The sequence below is a fragment of the Dacryopinax primogenitus genome, assembly GCF_000292625.1.
Source record: "Dacryopinax primogenitus strain DJM-731 SS1 chromosome Unknown DACRYscaffold_7, whole genome shotgun sequence".
Taxonomy (NCBI): domain Eukaryota; kingdom Fungi; phylum Basidiomycota; class Dacrymycetes; order Dacrymycetales; family Dacrymycetaceae; genus Dacryopinax; species Dacryopinax primogenitus.
The window spans coordinates 790,324-811,831 of NW_024467204.1; the positions used below are offsets into that span (position 1 = coordinate 790,324).

A 21,508-nucleotide genomic window follows, 5' to 3' on the forward strand; every position below is an offset into this window, starting at 1 on the left:
TCGTATCCGCCCTACAACAACTTGTCGACCCCGCTAACTCCTCCCCCGCACTCCCGTCCGACTCCGACACTCCACCTCTCGGCCTCACCCTCGCAGCGTTACTCCTCCCAGGGGGGGAACTCATCGCCTACGCTTCCCACGGCATGAGCGGGAAACAAGAAGAGCGAGACTGGGCGAACGTTCTTGCTGGAGTGGTGAGCGAAGCCTGGGCGAGGGAGTCGAAGGAGCGGGATCGGGCTGAGAAGGAAGTCGACGAAGAGGGGGAAGCGGAAGACGACACGGGGTTCTCGTTCGAGTCTGAGGTATGTAGGTCCTGCTACTTGTGTGGACGAGCTGACCCGAGAAGCTCGGAAGGATATATGTTACGGCGCTGTCTTATGACCTCCCTGTGCTTGCTCCCTCTTCGGCGGGGAGGTCCCGTTATTTGCTATTTGGCATCTGTGCACCTGAATCAGTACCCTCCAGTCTCCTGCGAGCAAAGGTAACCCCCCCCTCTCTCTGGCTTGGAAAGAAACACTACTGACCAATACGCCAGGCAAACGCAGTCAAGCTGTACCTCCAACCTGCACTGCCAGAAATAGGACCCAAAGCAGCGGCGCTCAAGCTCCCTCCACGCGTCGCAAGGCCTAAGAGGGTGGTTTCGGCTCGTGCATCCGGCTCTGGGGCTGGAACTGGGATGACGGCGCCGGCGGTGACGGCAACGGTGGCAGTGGAGGGTGCATGAGTGAGTTGGACAGTGGATGGGTCCTTGGACGGTGGAGATCGTGAGTCGCTGCATGGGGTTCGGGGCGTAGCTCATCTCCCACTCCAAGGTGCGGTTCCACGGGGTAGCAGGAAGGCGTCAGACAAGAGGGACCGCATTTGATTCACGGCTGCCTTGGGTCTCCGACGGCTGTCAAATCCACGTCTCCAAGGCCCTGCGATGACCGTCGATCGTGGTGTTACGATATCCACAAGCCGGCCCGAAGGTCTTCCTCGCCGACTTATCGTATCTCGTTTGACCGATCTTGAAAACGACAGTACTGGACCCGTCTACTGTATCTTATCCCGTTACGATCGATACCGCGATCTCTGTACTCAGCGGCGGCGTCTTCCGCTCCAGGTAGGACTAAGCCATTCGTCCGTCGTTGGTTGGTTGACACCGCTCGAGCGCCGCTGGCCATGACCCAGGCCCAAGAGAAGAACGCTGCAGTTACAGGTTACCCGTTCTCCCCTTCCAACAACAGACAAGCGTGACAATAAGGACTAGTCGCCTTCCGCTGCCTGCGCCTCGAGAATGCCGACGCCAGTATCCTCGCTAGGTCAAAGCCGCTCGAGCCTGGCCTGTCCTCACCTGGACGAGACGCCCAAGAAGCGGCCAGGGTTACAGGCTATACGTTCTCCCCATCCAACGCACGTCGTCTCTAAGGCCTATTAGTGCGACAGTGGTGTCATGCTCTTGTTGTCCCACCGCATTTGGCAGTCTCTGCTCTGCAGGGTTATGCCATGGGCGCAAGGGCATGACTTTGTCGCATCTTGCAGACCTCATCACCCATCGGCGGGATCCCGAACAGACTCAACAATCTGTCAATCTTCATCCGCTGCGGACAATTTCAGAGGATCAAACCACTCGTTGTCGTCTCTCGCCATGTCCAAGCAGTTCGAGCATAGCCGGCCGTTACCTGGACGAGACGCTCAGGAAGCAGGTCCACAGTTACAGGTTTTACGTTCTTCCCACAGCAAGTGAACGTCTCCAAGCATTACTGCTGACACACGATGGCGGTGTTAAGCTGCTGATAAGACAACCTGGCCTGAAGGAGATGTGCATCTCTGCTCTCGGCGGATATGTGACAGGCCCTAGGAGGCGGGTTTCCCCATGAGTGGCCATCCTGATCGGCGGCGGTGGTCGTCGCGCTGATAAGCTGGATATCCGGTTGGGGTTCAATCGTACACACGGGATTTGGCATTAGTGTCAGGCTGTGGGCGCGAACGTGCATTGGCGATGCAACCTGCTGAATATGGAGTGGTGGCGAGTGGCGAGCTCATCAGCCTGCTGATGTAGATGAGCGCGAAGGATTCCGCTGGCTCATCTCTGGATGTTGCTGACTAGTGCCCTCGGCCAGGGCGGGATTCGGTGCTGCGTAAGCACACTCCTTTCCCTTGCTATGCCTTCTACGTGTTTCCTGGTTGAGAACGTATGGTATGTACGTGAATGTCATTGTATCGTTTCCTTATCTCGTTCTGTTAGCCGGTTGGGTCCAACAATAGATGCGATGCACTCCCTTTTGGGCTCTGAACGTGAACGAGCAGGTAGTGGCCTCCGCTTCTGGGCCACATGTGAACAAGGAGGCGATGGCGAACGTTCCCTTTCTGGGCTATGTTCATCACTACACTCCCCGCTTGTTCAACTTGTCCTCGTCGGTCGGCACGACTGTCGAAGACGGGTCAGACGATGGAAACTGAACGACTCTCCCTTTCTGGTCGACCATACATTGGCCCGATTTTTTCCTCTTCTTTTCCGGGCCAGGAGGCACTGTCAACACATCGTCAGATGACGGTCGAAGCTGCCACTGTGTTCATTGCAGAAGTCCGAAGTTTTGCCCAGGTGGTATGCCGATAATCGACGCACTGTTTCTGGTTGGGGTAACAGAACAACTTCGGAGAATCACTCGCTTGTGCTTCTCCTGGGGTCAGGGGATCATCTTGTTCGAGCTTGGGATCCGACGACGCCCTCCCTGTCTTTCGGCGGCTACATCCATTGACACAAGTTTTCGATGGCATTCTGGTTTCCGGTCAACAACCCGATGATGGACATTTTCTGTTTTCAGCCCGCGGAATTACCACAAATACAAACGTTTCTCGTTTCGGATTTCTGTGCCTTAATAACGACCGTTGGACGTGTTTCCGGTCAACTCGCATTCTCGCACATACGCCGAATTCTGTAGAGTACTGTATCGTATTGTGCCTGCTTCTGGCCCAGCAACGATCGTACACAAACATTCCCTATTTTTGTACCTCCGTGCCAAGATATATATAGTACCATACTGTTTGCCAGCCTCCCTGGGTCGGCCACCAACTTGAGGCCAATCATTGATTAGTACGCATTGTCGGTAATCAATGCAACCTGATCACTTCCCACAGGCTCAGTAAGACGCGGGTTGCTAAACACTCCTGTACGGCTACATGCACTTTACACATATTACTGATCGCGCGATCAACGCGGCATGTGGGGCTTCTTACACACATTCTGTGGACTTGAATGGAGCTTGCGTGAAAAGACCGACACAGCCCGGCGCAGAAGCCCTGAGACAGTATTCATTGCATTTATTGTTCTGAATCAGGAACCCTCATTCAATGCACAGCACCATTTTCCCTGGTCCGGTTTTGAATTATGGGGACGGTTTGGTTTCATCAACTCTTTGTTAATTCGGTGGATTTGCGGTCGTGTGACGGAGTTGACGCGGGAGTATGCGCGTCACGTAAGGTGGTTGCACATAGCCTTATATGGAAAGTCTTGGAACGATCCCCTTGCCAGAGTCGGTTTCAGGCTGTCACGCCTTGACAAGACCAACCACACCTCAGAGATATTGCTGTGGGCCCGTCTCAAGTTTGGAATGAAGGCACCGATCCCAGCTGCCTGACTGCCTTCCCCGATGTTTCGGAAATGACTCGGCTTACCGCGCCTTTCCTCGAATTGTTCTAAGCGGCTGACATGACTCTGATAAGAGTGCGATGATATTGACAACTATGGGATGGCAGCATCTACCCGAATGACAGGTTGGTGTTGGCGGCGTACATGTCAGCGAGGAATTTCCGATAGCATCTCCGAAGCCCTGAAAAGGCGCTGTTCTTCGCGAAGCACATTGACCCGAAAGGAAGTGTTAATATCTCCAATCATGTTTCATCCCATTTCGTGGCTACATCAGAGCTGTCTGGAATGGGGAAACTCGGAAAATACTACGCCGAGGGTCGGGAGCCCCTATCATTGGCCAGGTGGGTTGGGCGTTGATGCCTCGCCCTTACCTCGTGAGGGGCCAGCAACGTTCATTGTTGGTGATGACCCAGTAGAGGCGGTGTGATTGTTGGCATACAAACACTTGCGTGGCAGATATCCTTTCCTTAAACGGCACAATTCCGAGGAGCAACCAGTCAGCACCCACGAGTCTCACCGCCTCTAAAATGCCTTCCCGGATGTTCCAACCCCTCGGACTTGTCCCGTGTCTTCCTCCCACTAAATTTCCACGCACTTCACGTTGAAACTTCCATCCCTCCACGCCCGCCCTGCTCGGAGAACGAGAAGGGATAGGACTGGAGAAGGATAGCCACAGCCCCAAGAAGGTCGGACCTCGGCGCTGGCGAGCAGCGGTAATGTGATCTGATTGCAACCGCTTTGGGCGCATCGTTTGCTGTTTCTCAGTTTCTCTGGAGAAACTGAGCGGAACGGATGGATGAAAGGAAGGATATGTATCAATGACCTGTGCAGAAGCAGAATGCTGGCCGGATCAGAGGTTCAGGGTACGATGACCTCGCGATCTAGCGCGCGTTTGGGTGGGGAGGTGATGCGCGTCGGGCACGAGGTGGGCGGCAACTGGTGCGATAGATCGATTGGCAATGTGTGGATATGTATGGGATGTCGACAGTGGGTGATTGTTGTTATCCGGTTTGATATGTTCCCGGGAGCAAGGATGATATTGACCGTTTCGAGGTCCGCTGGGCGATAATTACATGTCGCTGTATGGGAATTATGTGATAAGAATTGTGCTCGGTAATGGCGCGCCGCCGAGCTGAGTGACGAGGTCGGCCTGACTATTGTCATCAGACGGGCCGAAGCATGGCGTACCTGCGTGACCAACCATGTGAGAAGGAGAGATCCAGATCCAATACAGTGCATCGTGCTGGTGTTGCGCATTGCACATCGGGAGAGGAAGAAGGATGACCAGGGCCGAAAGGGGATCGAACTCCAGATGAAAGCTGTGGTGCGTGCGACCTGTTGTACATGCTGTATGAAGAAAGGGAGCCGGATGGGGCTGCGCTACCGCGGTCGGCACCAGCCTTTTCAGTGCGCGTGATGGAACGAGAGATAGAGATGGTGATGCGAGAGATGGGAGAACCCTGAGGCGGTGAGCGCTCTCCCTCGGCCTGGTCCCGTACTGTTCTGGGGAACAGAACTAGGACGGGAAGGACAGCGCCTTGCGAGGCAGGTGTACATGAGAGCTTGGCTGACAAAAGTAGCGTTGTGCTATGTGGAATTGAGCTGTCATTAATAGCGTGCGTTTATTACGCACTGAGTTCGATCGAACGTAATATTGAGGAGACCAATGTTAAATTGGGGAATGTCTACGGGGTATTTATTGACAATTGATACCTTGTGGATACGTGGTCAAATTGTTTACAAGGAAGCAAGAAGCAATGAGGCGCTGCATGGTTGCAGGTTATGTCGATTGTTCTTTTGTACACTCGTTGGGTTGCAATTATTGTGTTGTTGCGGCGTGAATGTGGATAGGGTTCAGTTCCGTCGGGTTCTCAGTCTCTGATCGTTGTCAGGGGCGCATGGCGACGGAAGGGACGCGCAGAGTGGAGACCGATGGCAGAGTTTTTGGTGTTATTCCGGGAGAAATGGGGAAAATATTGTACTCAGAGGCGTGATTCAGGGATAATTAGACATTGGTACATTCGGCATCGGAAGGCGCAGAATACGGACCCCTGGCAGCGGTGTTTTGTGTCATAAATTAAAAGTGCCGCGGCGTGAGTAGCATCAGCAAACGCATGGGCTGACCGATGGTCAGGGTTGTGCCAGCCGCCCATGAAGAAAATAATTATCAATATTGACCAGCTAAAAGAATAGGCGAGGAAAAACAATGTCTAGCGGATTGTATGGGGTCGTACGCAGTGCATTGTCTGGAAACGTGAGACGGGCGACGGTGCTGACTGGGGTGAGGGGTTGTTACGTAATGTGCATGATCGCTATGGGACCACGTGGATTGTATGATGTGATGTGACAAACAGTGAAATAGCCGGCTGATGAATATGAAGCCACGCGCCTCGTCCTTCGTTGGATCCGTTTCTTCAGCCTCCGTGACAACGGTCATTCACCTACTTTCTTGTCTTCTCACCACCACCATCTCCTCCTCGACCTCCTCTTCAACCTTTGCATCCCTTCTCTTATCTCTTTTTCTCCTACCACTACCTCATAATTCAGTCTCGATCAAAAAATCGAATAATTATCGACTCTCGCACGATTCAACTCCTTATCACTCAGAGGTATTAAACTCGACCCCGGCACGTCACAACAATCCCGTAATCGTCGACTGATCCCTTCATCGCCTCCCCACTCATCCTCTGCGCTGGCGACCACACCCTACTCACATCAAGTCAATACGTCTCACTCTTACTCATCTTCTATAATTCGGCATCACCCCGTCTACCCCTTCCGCCGACCACCACCCTCTCCCCCCATGTCCGACCACAACACTCCCCCAGTAGCCGTCATTACCCGCCCCGACGGCGAGTCCTTCACTATCATTGACCAGCACTATGAGCAACTACGCGCTGACCGCGAGTCCCTCAACCTCTACCGCTCTCGTGCAGCCAACTATCGCGAAGCTGCGGATAAGCTGCTCGAAGCTGCGCGTCTTCTTGAAGAGGAGTGCAGGCCTATCGAGGATAGACTGAGCAAAACGCGTCAGTTTTGTCAGGCGAGCCTCTCCGACTCGCCTCCATCCGATCGCGCGTCGTCCGTGCTCTCTACCGTCCAGCAGCTCGCCTCAGAGGCACTCCCCGTCGTTCAGCAGCTGCCAGCGTACAACCAAGGCTTGACAAATGGTAATGGTGCGGTGTACCCCAGGCACATGGGTCTCCAGTACGTTAACGCTCCCGCGACTCCCCCCTCACCCCACCGTGAGCATCGTGAGTCCTCTTTCCAAAGACCGCCTACGCGTCCTGACACGTTTACAGAACCTTACGTGCTCCCCGAACGTCATCACACACACACACCCGTGTCTGCGCAAAGCTATGCTACCCCTAACGGACAGCGGCCGCTCAAGCGTTCTCGGTCAATGGTCGAGGAGGATGAGCTCGAGGAGGATCGCAAGAGCTCCCCTCGCTCTCTCACGAGCACGGACGGCATGGTTATGAAAATGATGCCCCACGTACGTTGTTGTTCCAGCCTTTTACAGTATCAATTTTACTGACCGCCTCAATAGGAGCAGAACGCTGCTCCCGCGCGCAAGCAGGGCAAGTTCACCGACGATGATAGGCACAAAATTGCGGCCTACCTCGCCACGACTACGTCGCGTGCCCAGAATGGTGGAATCGACTGGAAGCAGTTTGCGCTCTCGGTATGTCCCATTTTTTAGCCGGAGCAGAAATCCGGGGTGAGACATCCATATATGCTGACCTCATTTCTCATTGTAGAACCCCAAGTACGACGCGACCGGTTGGCGTACGCAGTACCATTCTCGCAAGCATAAGATTGATCCCTTAATCGAACATTACCGGCCCCAACAGGCTGCTCACGGCCAGTCCCAGTTTCAGCAGCCGGCGCAGCAGCCGTACGTCACGGGTCACGGCGCACACACCCCTTCCGTCACTGCACAGCCCAGTCCGCCCTCTGCTTACGCCCAACCCGCACCTGCCTACGCGCAGCCGGAACAGTACGCCAAGATCGAGGAGGTCAGGCCGATGGCACCTTCCGTATATGCCGCCCCGGAGCTCGAGCGTGAGGAGCCAAGGGGTAGCTATGCCCCTTCGGCGTCTGTCTACGCGCACGCCGCAATTATCTCGTATGCTTCGCATTCTCCTGCAGCCACGCCCGAACCACAGCAACCCCGGCTAAGTGATGCGCGCGACGAGCCAATGGAAGATCGCGATCGTGACCGTCCGCGTGAGCATCAGCATCAGCACGAGTATGATGTCGAACGGGACCAGGACCATGCCGATGGACCTCCCGCACCGCCCATCGCGACTGTTTCCGTTGCGGAAAGCAGCTGATGCGTATCCTCTCACCGATCGACATCGTGATTGTTGTTCGGCTATGGAAAGCAGCGTTGGCGCTGATAGACCCATCGCCTAAGTCACTGTTGTCTCGTCTTGGGCGCTTGCATTTTTTTCGCTCTCCGATGATGAATGCGGATTTGGTTTGGGAATGGCCAGATCTGCACCGGTTGGTGACGAGACAGGATGTCACATGCATGCTGGACCCGATCCGACCGGACACTGCCGAGCCGAGCTGATTCATCTGCTTTCATCAACTCATCTGCATCGCACTATTCTTTCCACCAGCTGCACCTTTACTCCATGCGTCTAACGAATCATCATTAAACCGGACCCTGCACTACCCTCCTCAATTCGTTATAATTTCATTGTGTCCTTTATGTCTTCCTGTCTGTCGTCATTCACGTGCGGCGGTGGCTTATCCACGCTCCTGTTCTCACTGCCATTACTGCTACTGCTCAAATAACTGCGTACTATATCCATCCCTATGACATACTCTAGTATATCTACATACCTTTCCCCTTCATCTTGTGACCTATGGGTGATGGACACCAGGCGGTTCGGTCCGGAATAGAAGGGGAATTAATATCGCTGTAGGATAACCGTATGTGAATCTAATTTTAATGCGTTGGGAACATCTTGCCCCACCAAGCCAAGCAGTGATCATCCCCGCAGATTATCGGGCGCTTGTGACCAAGCTGCTGAGCAATTCCAAACGGGAGACGCCGGCTCGCTCTTGATGATACACCACCGTGTCACGCGCCCTATTTTGAGACCCCGATATTGTTGATCCAGCTGACTATTTCCTTCACTAAATATGACCGAAGCGAGTCTCATCAGCGAACGCGAAGGGTAATGGATCCACCTGTGTGGGCGCTTGTGATGTTCATGGATGGTGTCGTTTCCCGCGAGTCAGAGACAATTAGTCGAAGAATGCGGAATTCCTCGGCCCCTCGGAAATTGCGCCTCGGAAATCGGCTCCTCGGACGTGGGAAGTCGGTGATGTCAATCAGGCTCCGCCAAGGAGATGTGGCTGTGATGGAAGCAGAATCTGGTTGCACATGTTTTAGCGCTCGTGTCTCGAGTCTCTGACCATTGCACCTCAGGAATCCCCTTGTTACGCCTTAGGCAGATACCGCATAGCGGTTTTGCACTGGCCTGTTTATATGCACTTGCACTGATACAATCTGCTTGACAATGAACTGAGCACAACGAAAATTCGATATCCTCCCCAATGTAGTGCGGAAGTCTCAGCGAGCCCATATTGGGCTTCCAAGCGCCATCATCTGCTTATACTATGATCCCGGTAATTGCAAGAACCAGGTTACGCTGCCCAGGGTCAAACGTGCTATAGAACAAGAAATGAGCACCAGGCTTCACATCTCGAGTTCCCTGGTTGCTCGGAAGATGGTGAGCCAATAGGTTCTCCGTACACCGGTGCTAAACCGGAGCCTTCAAGCACCTCACAACTTCTATTTGCTCATACACGAGCGGAACGGGTGGAGGCGCAAACAACAATTGAGGAGAGCTTGGCCCTATTGAAACAATCGCACTTCCTACTGGCTATATACAAGCTCCCCTTCAGAGAAGGTGCGTTTGGGTGTTGGAAGAGCTATTCGGACATCGCTGAAAATGCTTCATCAGACCTTGATCTTCCCAGAACTGTCCATGAACGGCGGTGAAGCGAATCTTCTTTCGGTATACGTAGAACGTGAGATCAAGGCAGTTTGCTCGAACATTACTAATGAACTTCGCGATACATCTTGCTACATCAGGCCAGCAGAGGGTGGGAAGGATACCCACCGCTGTCATCAATGTGCGGGATATTGTCACTGCATCACAAAGTCCAAGCATGCTCCTTGCGGACGCACCCAATCTCACCGACCAAAAAGAGCCTCGTGATCTTTGGATCAGCCCTCGGCATTCGATCAACGTCGATTCTTTCTCGAAGACAGATGATTACTCGCGTGCAAAGCGTACATTGCCATTTTTGTCGTCAACTGATCAGGATGCGATTAAACCCAACCGACTTTTCCTCCCCTAGGTATGTCACGTGACAATTTCTGCCAAGACGGTGCGATCCGATCGAGCCTTATCCGATCTGATCCTTTTCACAAGAGCTCGAAGGAAGCCTCATCATCCGTCCGCTCCCCCGCTTCTGCGCAAAGGATATTGACTATGTCGTCTGCTCACTGACCGTTTCGCTGGCTCCCGTCACCTGAACTTCGCATGCAACCTGATAATCCCTTTCACAGCGGTATTCTGCAATATTCTAGTGGCACCTTCTAGTCCTTTTCCGGGCTGAATGGCTGAACGACAGAGGTTCAACTTCTGAATCCCAGAAATTGACGCCCATGCAACGTGTTCTATAACCTTGATCATTACGCAATTCCGGCGCCCCTTCGGTACTAGAAGGATAAAGGGACCATTCAGAGCGCCATCTTGTGTCCCGCTTTCCCTCAGTCTTCTTGCGCTCAGCGATCCCTACCCGGTCTGGTCATCAACAGAACAATCAACGTTGTTGTTCTTGCTACAATTCTGATGACATCCTTGGCCTCTGTATTTAGTGGGCGCAAGGCGTCTTTTGACACGACATGGCGTAGCTGGAATGCGAGTGCGACTGCGTGACTAGCGCCTATCAAGGCAATGCTCAAAGACGCCGCGACCCAGGTCGCAGGCATCGCTCAGGTACGTGCATCCCTCTCAGGTTTCCCCCCCGGTTGTCTAAGATACAATGCTGCACCAGATGCTCGATGAGATGGAAGACAATCGGAGAGGATTGGCTCTCAAAGTTACCTGTGTTACAGAAGAGGTCCTCAAGCGTTTCCCACCTGCAGGCCCGGCAGATGAGAGTGCGACTTGTATCATCACGACACTTGCCAGGTCAGCCCCAACTCAATTAACTGCCTCGTCACACATTCAAACTGCATAGAAAGGTATCTGGGATCAACACGTTCTTCCAGATGTCCTCGTCAACGCTCATAGTCATGGACATTCAGACGGTAGCGCAAAAGATTAGGAGGTATCACAGACAACTTGATTCTCTCAGGCTGCAATGCGTGGTATGCAAATTAAGAAATCCATTGCTGTCCCGCCGCTGAATCTATCAAGGAAATGCGAATCACGATGTTAAGTCAGAGGGGCATGCCCGCTGGGTCACTTGCATCACCAAAGTAGCCAGGCTCTTCGGACTTGCTGCAATATCCTGGTCTAGTCCCCCAACGCCACTTGTTCTCGATGTTCCACCCAAGCCAGATGCCTTCTACGGCAGGGAGGAGCTCGTGGCCTCCATTATTGAGCTCCTCCTCCAAGAGAAACCCTGTCGAGTCCCCCTGCTTGGTGTGGGAGAATCGGCAAGACATCCGTCGCACTTGCTTCCATCAATGATGAGAACACCAAGCAACGATATGGAGAAAGCATATGCTTCCTCAGTTGTGAAGGCATTGTATCTGAAGAAGGTCTTGTAAATGCCCTGGCCGCACGCCTCGGAAGACGACAAGACGCCAACACGCGCCCAGCCGTCATAGCACATCTTGCTTCCCTCGGCCGCGCTCTCCTCGTGCTCCACAATCTTGAGGCGACTGCGCAGAGGGACAGGCAGCATATGGCCCAATTCCTTAGGAGATTTGGAGCCATACAAGGACTTTCACTCATCATCACCATGAGAGGGACTCTGCCGCCTGACGGCGCTACGTGGGACGGCCTACCCCCATTGGCGACGCTCTCACTCGGAGCGGCGCGTCAGATCTGGATGCAGATCTCGAAGAAGATGGATGATAAATTGGATGAGCTGCTGGAACGACTGGATGGACTTCCACTGGCGATCCATCTCATGGCATTCCAAGGCAAGATGTGGCCGCCTTCTACTCTGCTGGCCGCATACGAGCGTGAGGCAACACGATTAGTCAAGATCGGAGGAAATGGGCGAGTGGACAATCTTGAAGTATCCATCCGACTTTCGCTCGAATCTACACTGATGGTCGATGAGCTCTATAGCATCCCACTGCTTGCAGCCCTTTGTCTCCTGCTAAATGGAGCGAGAGTTGAAAATCTGGCCGAAATGATATCGTCGATGGAAAAGAACGTAATTGGGACAACCTTGGTCTTGCTCCAAACTGGGCTGGCCTTCGAAGACAGGGGAGACAATTCGGATTCTGTCGCCAATTCGAGACTATATTCTCTCACGGCACCCCCCTGATGGAACTTGTTTAAAAGACATAGAGCAGTACTTTATTGTGCTGGCGATGCTTGCAACTGAACTTGGCAAGGAAGGCAGTCGCAAAGTCGTCCGCATGCTCGCGACAGAGTTTGGTAACATCAACGCAGTATTCTTGTATATATTGCAGCGCCAAATTCTTCCACCTCGTCTTGAAGATGTAATCCATGCCACCGATCTCCTGGCATCATTTTCGTATCTAACTGGGTACAGGAGCAATATGGCCATGCCGCAGAACACCTGAACGAAGCGAAAGCTGCATTCGACGACATCGGTGATCGGCTTGGTACTGCCCAATGCTTGCGAAGTCTCGCCAATATCCTTGCCGTGCAGTCCCAGTATGCCAAAGCTTTCCACATGCTGCAGGAATCCCATGAAATTCTAGAAAGCCTTGGGGTCATATCGGAATTGGCATGCTGTAAACTGTCGCTTGGATTATTGTTCACCCGTCTGAGAAAGAGATTGAGGGCAAGAAGAATGTTTCTCGAGGCAAAAGCTCTGTTTGAAAAGGCCGGAATGGCCCCGCAGGTTGTAATGTGCGCAATGGTGGCATCTATGCCTGACTTGACTTGATGGTCAAACGATTGAGTCTGCAGGACCTCAGCCGGGCGAGCATCCGAGGGGACCATATATAGGTTGAGAAGGATTCTGTGACACACGCTGATAGTTTGATATTTGATTAGTCTCGTTTGAGTGGGAAGAAAGAAGTTGGATCGTCGCTCTCAGAGGCAGTGCGGTTGGAAATAGAGAACCACCTTCGTTGGGATAACCTTGCCTTCTTCTCACGGCCTCGAGCTTGTACATGTACTATTCGTTATGCTTGATAGCTGGTTCTTAGCTCAATCGCAAGGCGTACGCAAAGCCCTTCCCGTTTGCCTAGAAGCCGAAAACCCGAAGGTGACTACGTGGTCCGCTCTGAATTGATTGCCAGCGCACAGGAGGCTGATATCGCTCATGCCCTCGTCTGGTTCAACATACATTAGACGACCACGACTCGTTCTGGGTACCACGGTCCACCCAACTCCCCGCTGACTTTCTTGTCGTTATAGTCATCATGAATGGCTTCAGTCCACAAGTTACGCCGCCTCAAAATGGACAACTCGATCAACTCTGCTGAAGAACGAAGTGCGAGCATCAGAGTTGAGCATCGTACGTTTATCCGCATCTCCCGTAAAATCTTAAGGTGAATTGATCGTATGTATATCTAGCGTGTCCCACGGCGGGAAAGGAACAGATGGGAAACGTTATCTCATTTGGCGCGCGTCACGGACTGCTCCTGCATGCAGCTTACGACAGCGCAATATGGAAACTGGAAACTGGGAGGTCATGGCGCATCTACAGTATTGCAGTACCCCAAGTTTTAAGTCCTGATGCTCGGATCTGATGTCATAAAAGGGCCGGTGGTCAAGTAACATACTTTCCTTCCCATCCCGTCATCACCGGCCATGGCGGAACGGGAAAGACGTCCCTCGCGACTGGGATCATGCATGCTCAAAGGGTGATCTCCAAATTCTCCACATGTCGGGCGTTCCTGCGTTGCGAGAGCGAGAATCTCACCCACTGACCAAGGTCTGATCACGCTCTTCGCGCAAGTGTTCAACCTGCCGGATCAAGACGACTTGCATAGGGCCGTCATAGGCTTCCTGTACTCTTTGACTCGGTCGGTGCTTGTGGTGTTTGACTTTGGGTCTGTGTGGGAGAGAGGACTAGTGGCTGGGGGAAGCGTTCTTGCCCGAGATGGAAAACGCACACAAACTGTCTTACATCATGACGATGGATGCGAGGCGCGCTGTCCGTCCGGGATAAGCTGGACGCTGCCGACCGATTGGGCCGAGCCTCCACCTGGGATCGGACGCTAGGAGAGATATGTTCCTCCCTCAGTCGCCGACCTGCATTGCTCGTCTATGGAACTTGACGCGCTTCTGAGCGGTTGGGGTTGGAAGGTCTGCCTCTGCCTCTGGCTTTGGCAATCATTCTATGGCATTCCGGCATTGCATTCCAAGGTCAACTGCTCGGCATGGACGAGTCATCCAGCGCATACGAGACGGAAGCTGGAAAGCTCCTACACGGCAGACAGACAGTTTACAAGTGTCGATCGAGGTATCGCTCTAGTCCTTGCCGATACGTGAGAACCGGAAGCGCAGGGCCAGGCCTACTGAGCGTGTTGTGCTTACTTCCCGATGGGTTGATTTCCGGGACAGTTACAGTTCCGCGGGGGATCCCCTGTCTGAAATATGGGACACGTACACGTACATGGTGTACAATGACTGAGGCTTGCAGCAAATGGCGCTCATGGCAGTGCACAAATACGAACAAGGGTCGCTGCAGATGCTGGGAAGTATGACTAGCCAGTAGGAGGATACTGCGCCCGCAGCCGCGGCTGCATCTGCCCTAAGAAGCACAACCCTAGCTTGAACCTCTCTACTACTCGCCCGGAGCAGCCCTGTGCACCCTACACCCAGAACAGGGGGAAGCTTATGCTCCGCTGCCTAATCTCCAACCCGCGAACGGCGAGCTGTCCTTGCTCGAAGGGGAAAGGGACAAGGTGGGGTTCGGATGGCTCGGATACTGCATAGGGCTGGGGAGTGTGCAGGGTTTAGTTTTAGTTTGGGGGACCTTGGGCCTGCAAGGGAGGGGAGGGATGACGTCGGCGTGCGCTTCGGATGAACGAGGTGTGCGGGGTTGACCGGCTGGGGCTAGGATGGGGGTGGGGCAGTGGGCAGTGCTTAGTGCTTGCAGAGTATGTGAAGGGAACCTGCTGCACCCGTACCTCCGGCAAGTACCCGGATGCGCAGATTGCTGGGATTACGAAGGGACGAAAGCCGGTCGAGGTCAAGCTGTAGGGCATCAGCTTGGGGTTGCTCAGCGCTCTGGGTTCTGGTGGTGGAGATGTCCTTCGCTTGCAGGAGAGCATGCTGAGAAGTAGGGCGATCCTAGCAGGTGGGGTTCGGAGGGATCGGGACTATGTTGAGGGGGTAGTGTATGCGCATGAGCATTGGGTGTGAGGTCCTGCCTGTCCTGGGGGGGAGTTGACGCTGTTCCCCGGATGCAGGAATGTCAAACCAGGCCGGGGTTTGAAGCAGGAGATGAGATGGGAAGGGGTCGATCTAGTGCGTGCATCGTGCATATTAGGGAGGATACCTTCCGCCTGAAGGGAGAGTACGGGGAGTACGGGTTGATCTCCCTGCTTGCTTTGGGAGGGGAGAGCAGACGAGAGCGTAGGATGCCTTCGGTGCTCAGCGTACAGCGCATTGCGAAGGAGGTGCAGCAGGGGGAGTATGAGGCCGTGAGGGGTTGTTCGTCCATCCTCGGCAGCATTTGAGGGATTGGGGATTGGATCATTTGGGTGCTCGCGCAGCAGGCGAGACTTGGATGTATATCTGTAGGCGGGAGTGGGGAAGCCGAGAGAAAAGCAACAGAAACCATGAGAATGTTTGACAGGATCTTAAGCCTGGGAGGGCGTAGTGCGCGTCAGATCCTAGGTACGACGCTCAACACCGGTAGATGCCTTGTTTGGAGAAGGGAGGGCTACGATGCCGGGTGTCGGGGAACAGGGAACGGGTTGGCTTCACCCAGTGCGTACACGGTCTGGGGACATGCTCTGGATCCAGGGGTATGAGCCTGCGGAAGAGGTGAGAGAGGGGAAAGCGACATTCGGCATTTGAGCCGTTGGAGTTCGGGAGAGTGCTGCACTGTGTCTTCAGACCTTAACTGGACGATATCCGCTGCGAACAAGCGGTGTGGGGAATCGATCGCCCTCTTCATGAGGCGCGAGGCGTTCGAAAGCCTGGACAGCAGGGAGGGCGTCGCGCATGTATGCAGAAAGTGGGATTACATTTTGTACAGAGACGATATAAGCCTGCGTGGGTTATTGGGAGAGGCTAAGCGGTATTCCAGGTTTTGGGGGGATAGGAGTCGCGTGTGTATGCTCAGTCTGGGGATCTGCGGCTTCCAGGCGAGGTATGAGGAGGTGCGGTCATTGATCCTAGAGGCCAAGGCGCGGTTCGAGAGGTCGGGAATAGGCTGGGGGCTGGTGTACGCGCTGGGTGGGGGATATTGGCGAGAGAGGAAAAGGTGGGATTCAGGAGGATGTTGAGGGATGTTGAGGGTGGGATGGAGGGGAGGGAGTAAGGAAGAGTTGGCGCTTGGATTGGACTGGGAGGATGTTGCGTGGGAGAGGATGAGCGAGGCGAGGGGTGTGTACGTTCAAGTGAGGGAGTTGTTTGAGGATACAGAGGATGATCGACTACCAAATACAGAGATTGACATGGCAGAGGATATAAGACGTGAGAGTGAGATGATCAAACTCACTCTCCAAATGATACGCGCGTGATTCGGCGATAAAATTGGTCCCGATGGACGCCACTCTATGGTCAGGAAAGGAATTGGAATTTCTACTTTTGGGCAACATTGAAGGGCTACACTCCGGAGAAGTATTCGGGGAACGTGCTCCTCTTTCACTGCTGCACTCATAGACCACTCTCCCCCCTCACTCTCCCCCAAACGCGTCGATGCTTCCCTCAGCACGAACCCGTCTCCCTTCTCTCCCCTTCCCCCTCTCACTTCCTTCCCCACTACATCATCACGCCCATCGAGCAGCCTCCGCCTGGGCCTCAGCCGTAAAATCAGCATCAGCAGCCGTCGTCCCCCCTCCTCTCACCACCCCTCCCCTAGACCCGCTCAAAATAATCCAACAAGAACTCCTTCTCTTACGCACGAACATCACCACCTTGCTCGGAGCTGGTCATCCGAGTCTGGACAGAGTAGCCAAATACTACTTCGCCGCAGAAGGAAAACAAGTCCGACCTCTAATTGTCCTCCTCATAGCCCAAGCGACTAATGGCCTCTCACCCGATTTCCCACGGCTCAAATGGTTAGGCGAGCGCACTCAGGACAAGTTAGACGATCCCCTAACAGGAAAAGAGGTGCTAAACGACTACAACCCACACATGCCCGAGTCCTCTTCCGCCTTCTCAGCTCCATTCCTCCTCTCCCCTCCCCATCCCCCATCAATCGAACCCCACCCACCCCCGCTCCAAGCGCTCGCCTTCCCTTTCCCGCCCCACATCCTCCCCACCCAGCGCAGACTCGCAGAAATCACGGAAATGATACACGTCGCCTCCCTCTTACATGACGACGTTGTCGATTCCTCCCCCACTCGGAGGAACGCCCCTAGTGCACCGGCAGCGTTTGGGAACAAGCTCTCAGTCCTGGGCGGGGATTTCTTGCTAGGAAGAGCGAGCGCGGCACTTGCGAGACTAGGGTCGCTCGAAGTTGTGGAGCTCTTGGCGACTGTTATCTCCAATCTCGTAGAAGGGGAACTGATGCAGATGCGGCCTCTTGCTCTCCCGGACGCGGGCGCAAGTGCAGGTATGGAGGCAGGCGAACTCTTCCCCCCCGCACAACCCCAAGCGCAGGAACCCCAAGCGCAGGCCCGCCTAATGGCATGGCAACACTACATGCAGAAAACATACCTCAAGACCGCGAGTCTCATGGCGAAAAGCGCGAGGGCAGGGGTGATTCTAGGCGGCGGTGGGAGGTTGGATGGTGGGATAGAGGTGAAAGATGTCGCTTACGCTTTTGGGCGTAATTTGGGGATCGCGTTCCAGGTCTGTCCCCTCCATTCCTCCTTCCTTCCTTCTTGCAGGGTGGGGTATGGGTGCGCAGCTGATATGATGCAGTTGGTGGATGATATGCTAGACTTTACCTCTTCTGCTGCTACGCTCGGGAAACCGTCAGACGGCGCGGACCTCCGTTTGGGCCTGGCGACTGCGCCTGCGCTGTTTGCCTGGGAGGAACATAAGGAGATGGGGGAGTTGGTCGCGAGGAAGTTTGAAAAGGAGGGGGATGTACCGAGGGTACGTCCCAATGGCCGCTCCTGTTGCTGATGCTGATGCTGATCCGATGACACCCGCCCAGGCCCTGGAGCTCATCCACACCTCATCCTCAATCCCCCGCACGCGCGAGCTCGCAGAACAACACGTAACAGCAGCGCTGGACGCGCTCAGCCTTCTTCCGGAGAGCGGGGCGAGGGAGGCATTGAGAGGGTTGAGTGGGGAGGTGTTGTTGCGCTCGAGATGAGTGCGGGAACGAGCTGGGGAGGAGGGGGGAGAGGGGGAGGGGGGTGCTGCAGGGAGGAAAGGGGAGGAAGGGGTGCGCTGCCACTTGGGTAGGGAAAGGGAAGAAGAGCAGGAAGAGCAGGAAGAGCAGGAAGAGCAGGAAGAGCAAGAAGAGCAAGGGGGCAAAAGGGGAAAATGCGCCTGTTGACGCTGGCTGTTGAGCCCTATGAGCTCCACAGGCTACACGGGGCCAATAGACCCCAACTCCCGAACTAAAATGTCAAAGAGCAAAGAACACTTTGTTGAACACTTTGTTAAACACCTTCGTACACCTTCGTACTTATTTGTCTAATCGCAGCTCTATTTGTACCCTTCTTGTCTAGACCGCAGGAAGACAGCAGACAGGTACAGGATGAGGGGCTACCTCGGCAGAGGAGGGTCCCTGTTGCGGGACCGTAAGCCAGGAAAGGGTGGGAGGTTCTGAGTGAATGGGTGAATGGGCCGGGGCGAGGTGCGAGGTACGTCATGCCAGCAGAGTTCACATTCTGTCTGCTGCTGTGGTCTGCTAGTCTGCTATCTGTTAGGTACGCTTCGCGCCCGGTACCGCATCCGCATTTACGATACTGCTGCGAGAAAGGTTTTGATGGTGTGGTTGTCGGCCTCGTACTCGTACTCGGAATCGGACGCTGCTGGTTTTCGTGCGGAGCACGGGAAGACTAAGGAGCAGACGTCGATCCTGACCTGACCTGACTGACCTGACCTGGGGGCAGGAGGAGAGGCACGCAGCTGACAGTCCGTCGCAGCTGGTAGATCCAGACACTAGTAGGACTGCCAAAAGCCTGTTAGAGGGCACATGTAGTTGTTGAGCGTGGCGAAATGATCGGGGGCCGCTGTTTTGTTCATTATGCACCAAGCAGGCGGGTGGGTGAGCTGCTCCTGGAGTACGGGGAGTGCGGGCTTATGAGAGGTTGAAGTAGCGTGCATGGAGTACAAGAGCAGACACGTCGATCCTGACCTGACCTGGCCTGACGTGAGGGCAGGAGGGAAGGCACGCAGTTCTGACAGTCCACAGCTGGTGAACAGAAACTTGGCTTCTGACCGCACGACCCGAGGGTGGCGAACTGATTCGGGGAGCGATTCCCGCTGTTTTGTTCACCAGACAGGTGGGTAGGTGAGGAGCTGCTCCTGGAGTATGGACCGGTGTGGGCTTGGGAGAGGTTGAATTAGTGAATGTGGTACAAGTGTGAATGTGCGTAGCGACAGATACGCATGCCTGGCCCTCGCCCAGTTCGCTCAGTCCAAGCCTCTCCAACTCCTGGGCTCTCATCCCGCACCTCCCTCTCATCCCGCACCTCCCTCATCCCACCATCCCCCCACAACCGACAACACACGAAACGGTTACAAAGGCTTCGCCGGCAGCTGGGTCAAGAGCACCCCACAGCGTTTCTTGATCGTCACGCGATGTCGGGAGAACTTGTCATCTGGGGAGAAGCGGGCTGTTTGGAGGTTAGAGGTTGCTCTGCGGTTCGAGGACGGAAATTGGGGAGATGGAGATGGAGATGGAGACGAAGATGGGAGATGGAGATAGGGAGGTAGAGTGTGTGGAGGACGCACCTGGATGTGCAGACTTGGTCACCTTTCCAACAGCGGTGATTTTCTACCCAACGCATATCAGCATCGTTCTGCGATCAAAGAAGTGGACGCACCTTCAACGTATATATCCGGTTGCCGTTCTCATCCAGCGTGTACATGAGATGCATGGTGGTGAGGTGTTGAGGTGTGTGGTTGAGCGCGGTAAACGCAAAGAGGAAAAATGAAGGGTTTTCACGTGAAAATACTTCCTTCGGCGCTTCTTTCTCGTTGAAGTTCACAGCCTGAGCATCAGTAAATAACATCCACCATTACATAGTCAAAAAGTGGCTATGTAAAGCCATTAGTATCCATAGCCCATGGCTTCTACATTGCCACTCTGTACAGTTATGTCACGCTATCATAGAGCTATGGTAGAGAGTTGTGGCTATGCAAGCTGCTGACAAATACAAGAACACATGGGCAAGAAAATCCGGAGGGTATGCAAAGGGAGCATACCTTTCAATAAATGCTTCCCTCAGGAGTGGCTATGTTCATTCTGGTCATATTATCACCAGAGTCTGTCATCTAGAACACATCTTGCATTGTTACCATCCTCACCTAAAATGGAAGACACAGACTTCTCCGCCCCCAGTTCCACCCACAAGATGGAGATTCTGAATCTCTTTTGAGCACTGAACATTGAGGTAAGACACATTTTCATGGCATATCTTGCTCTCTTTACTGACACATGAAGCAGCACATGGCCTATTGATCAAACCTTGTTATGAGCCATCCAGAGCAACAAAATGTGCAGACTATTTGGCAAGAGATAATAAGAGTGCTGATCCAACCCAAAAGGTGTCTGAAATATCAGAGGTCTGAATAAGTCAATCTGATGGGTGGTGTGCAAGAACTCACTAGGGAAAGAGGGGAGAGAGGGGGAAAGTTGGTAGAAATGCCTGGAGTCAGCCTGAAGCTGAGCTATCAAAAGTTGGTCAGTATAATTTGGAGGTTGGTCTCCGTCTGTCAGGGCACCAGCTCATTGCTTGGTCAAGAGACATGACTTATGACATGGAAGTGGCTGGTATACCTTGGCATGTGCTGGAACCTGCTGGAAGGATTGGATGGTCAGGTGACCTGCTGTGCATGGCTGTGCATGACCTCATATGACCTCATCCTTGGTCATATGACCTGATCACCTGACTAGGCTGAGTAAGCAAGATGTTCTAGCAGGTTCCACCACAGAGGTATAAATATAAGGCCTACTCTGCCTGGGGACTGTCTCTTCAGACTTGGTCTCTTAGGATCATCCACAGGTACCTATACTGTAGATAGATCTTAGTCATCAGGTCTACTCCACTTCCTTGTTGCCTGCTTAGACTCTTGGCACTCTTAGGTGAGCAGACTTAGTCAGCCTGTGTTGCCCTAACACTGTCAAGTCAAGCATGTCAAGTCAAGTCAATTATAAGTCTGCCTATCCAGTAAGGGGATAATCAGATCTGTATAATGCTAATGGAAAAGGGGCAGAATAAGCTAGATACAGGAGTTTCTGGAAACTACTTATACTAGCTACTATAGGCAGTGCACAATACTAATCTGGTATCTGGATACCTCACCAAGGCAGGCATTGGCATGCCAAATATCTGTGTGGGTTGATCCTTGTTGCAGGGGAAACCCATAGTTGTCATGC

General features: G+C 53.7%; 7 protein-coding genes across 7 annotated transcripts; 4 read left to right on the forward strand and 3 right to left on the reverse strand.

Annotated features, from left to right (window-relative positions):
• Positions 1-163: 163 nt before the first annotated feature.
• Positions 164-1,312, reverse strand: DACRYDRAFT_21738 (uncharacterized protein). The gene is made up of 4 exons (XM_040772527.1): positions 813-1,312; positions 536-764; positions 347-481; positions 164-302 (listed from the first exon to the last, which is right to left on the reverse strand). The coding sequence occupies exons 1-3, from the start codon at positions 859-861 to the stop codon at positions 421-423; spliced, it is 339 nt and encodes a 112-aa protein (XP_040629669.1). The 5' UTR covers positions 862-1,312; the 3' UTR covers positions 164-302; positions 347-420.
• A 4,791-nt stretch (positions 1,313-6,103) lies between these two features.
• Positions 6,104-8,450, forward strand: DACRYDRAFT_21739 (uncharacterized protein). The gene is made up of 4 exons (XM_040772528.1): positions 6,104-6,885; positions 6,934-7,127; positions 7,182-7,316; positions 7,393-8,450. The coding sequence occupies exons 1-4, from the start codon at positions 6,435-6,437 to the stop codon at positions 7,966-7,968; spliced, it is 1,356 nt and encodes a 451-aa protein (XP_040629670.1). The 5' UTR covers positions 6,104-6,434; the 3' UTR covers positions 7,969-8,450.
• A 1,683-nt stretch (positions 8,451-10,133) lies between these two features.
• DACRYDRAFT_21740 (uncharacterized protein) lies at positions 10,134-11,787 on the forward strand. Its single transcript, XM_040772529.1, has 4 exons — positions 10,134-10,659; positions 10,718-10,854; positions 10,908-11,033; positions 11,083-11,787. The coding sequence occupies exons 3-4, from the start codon at positions 11,027-11,029 to the stop codon at positions 11,436-11,438; spliced, it is 363 nt and encodes a 120-aa protein (XP_040629671.1). The 5' UTR covers positions 10,134-10,659; positions 10,718-10,854; positions 10,908-11,026; the 3' UTR covers positions 11,439-11,787.
• DACRYDRAFT_21741 (uncharacterized protein) lies at positions 11,781-12,491 on the forward strand. The gene has a single exon (XM_040772530.1). The coding sequence runs from the start codon at positions 11,804-11,806 to the stop codon at positions 12,167-12,169; it is 366 nt and encodes a 121-aa protein (XP_040629672.1). The 5' UTR covers positions 11,781-11,803; the 3' UTR covers positions 12,170-12,491.
• A 3,026-nt stretch (positions 12,492-15,517) lies between these two features.
• DACRYDRAFT_21742 (uncharacterized protein) lies at positions 15,518-16,046 on the reverse strand. Its single transcript, XM_040772531.1, has one exon. It carries the CDS (start codon positions 15,950-15,952, stop codon positions 15,716-15,718), a length of 237 nt encoding a protein of 78 aa, XP_040629673.1. The 5' UTR covers positions 15,953-16,046; the 3' UTR covers positions 15,518-15,715.
• Positions 16,047-16,286: 240 nt separating this feature from the next.
• DACRYDRAFT_88483 (terpenoid synthase) lies at positions 16,287-18,268 on the forward strand (the record flags this gene model as incomplete). Its single annotated transcript, XM_040776857.1, has 4 exons — positions 16,287-16,479; positions 16,712-17,796; positions 17,869-18,045; positions 18,107-18,268. The coding sequence occupies 4 exons, from the start codon at positions 16,287-16,289 to the stop codon at positions 18,266-18,268; spliced, it is 1,617 nt and encodes a 538-aa protein (XP_040629674.1).
• A 1,185-nt stretch (positions 18,269-19,453) lies between these two features.
• DACRYDRAFT_115764 (Nop10 family nucleolar RNA-binding protein) lies at positions 19,454-20,028 on the reverse strand. Its single transcript, XM_040770074.1, has 3 exons — positions 19,953-20,028; positions 19,861-19,903; positions 19,454-19,742 (listed from the first exon to the last, which is right to left on the reverse strand). Exons 1-3 carry the CDS (start codon positions 20,004-20,006, stop codon positions 19,645-19,647), a joined length of 195 nt encoding a protein of 64 aa, XP_040629675.1. The 5' UTR covers positions 20,007-20,028; the 3' UTR covers positions 19,454-19,644.
• Positions 20,029-21,508: the final 1,480 nt, after the last annotated feature.

Bases quoted from the DNA above. Each gene is read 5' to 3' on its own strand.
- DACRYDRAFT_21742 (XM_040772531.1), bottom strand. From the start codon at position 15,952: ATGAAGAGGGCGATCGATTCCCCACACCGCTTGTTCGCAGCGGATATC.
- DACRYDRAFT_21739 (XM_040772528.1), top strand. From the start codon at position 6,435: ATGTCCGACCACAACACTCCCCCAGTAGCCGTCATTACCCGCCCCGAC. The intron at 7,128-7,181 runs GTACGTTGTTGT...CCGCCTCAATAG, and splicing joins TTATGAAAATGATGCCCCAC to GAGCAGAACGCTGCTCCCGC. The intron at 7,317-7,392 runs GTATGTCCCATT...TTCTCATTGTAG, and splicing joins GGAAGCAGTTTGCGCTCTCG to AACCCCAAGTACGACGCGAC.
- DACRYDRAFT_21738 (XM_040772527.1), bottom strand. From the start codon at position 861: ATGCGGTCCCTCTTGTCTGACGCCTTCCTGCTACCCCGTGGAACCGCA. The intron at 765-812 runs CTTGGAGTGGGA...GCAGCGACTCAC, and splicing joins GCTACCCCGTGGAACCGCAC to GATCTCCACCGTCCAAGGAC. The intron at 482-535 runs CTGGCGTATTGG...GGGGGGGGTTAC, and splicing joins TACAGCTTGACTGCGTTTGC to CTTTGCTCGCAGGAGACTGG.
- DACRYDRAFT_115764 (XM_040770074.1), bottom strand. From the start codon at position 20,006: ATGCATCTCATGTACACGCTGGATGAGAACGGCAACCGGATATATACG. The intron at 19,904-19,952 runs GTGCGTCCACTT...TGCGTTGGGTAG, and splicing joins ACCGGATATATACGTTGAAG to AAAATCACCGCTGTTGGAAA. The intron at 19,743-19,860 runs GTGCGTCCTCCA...ACCTCCAAACAG, and splicing joins GACCAAGTCTGCACATCCAG to CCCGCTTCTCCCCAGATGAC.
- DACRYDRAFT_21741 (XM_040772530.1), top strand. From the start codon at position 11,804: ATGGCATTCCAAGGCAAGATGTGGCCGCCTTCTACTCTGCTGGCCGCA.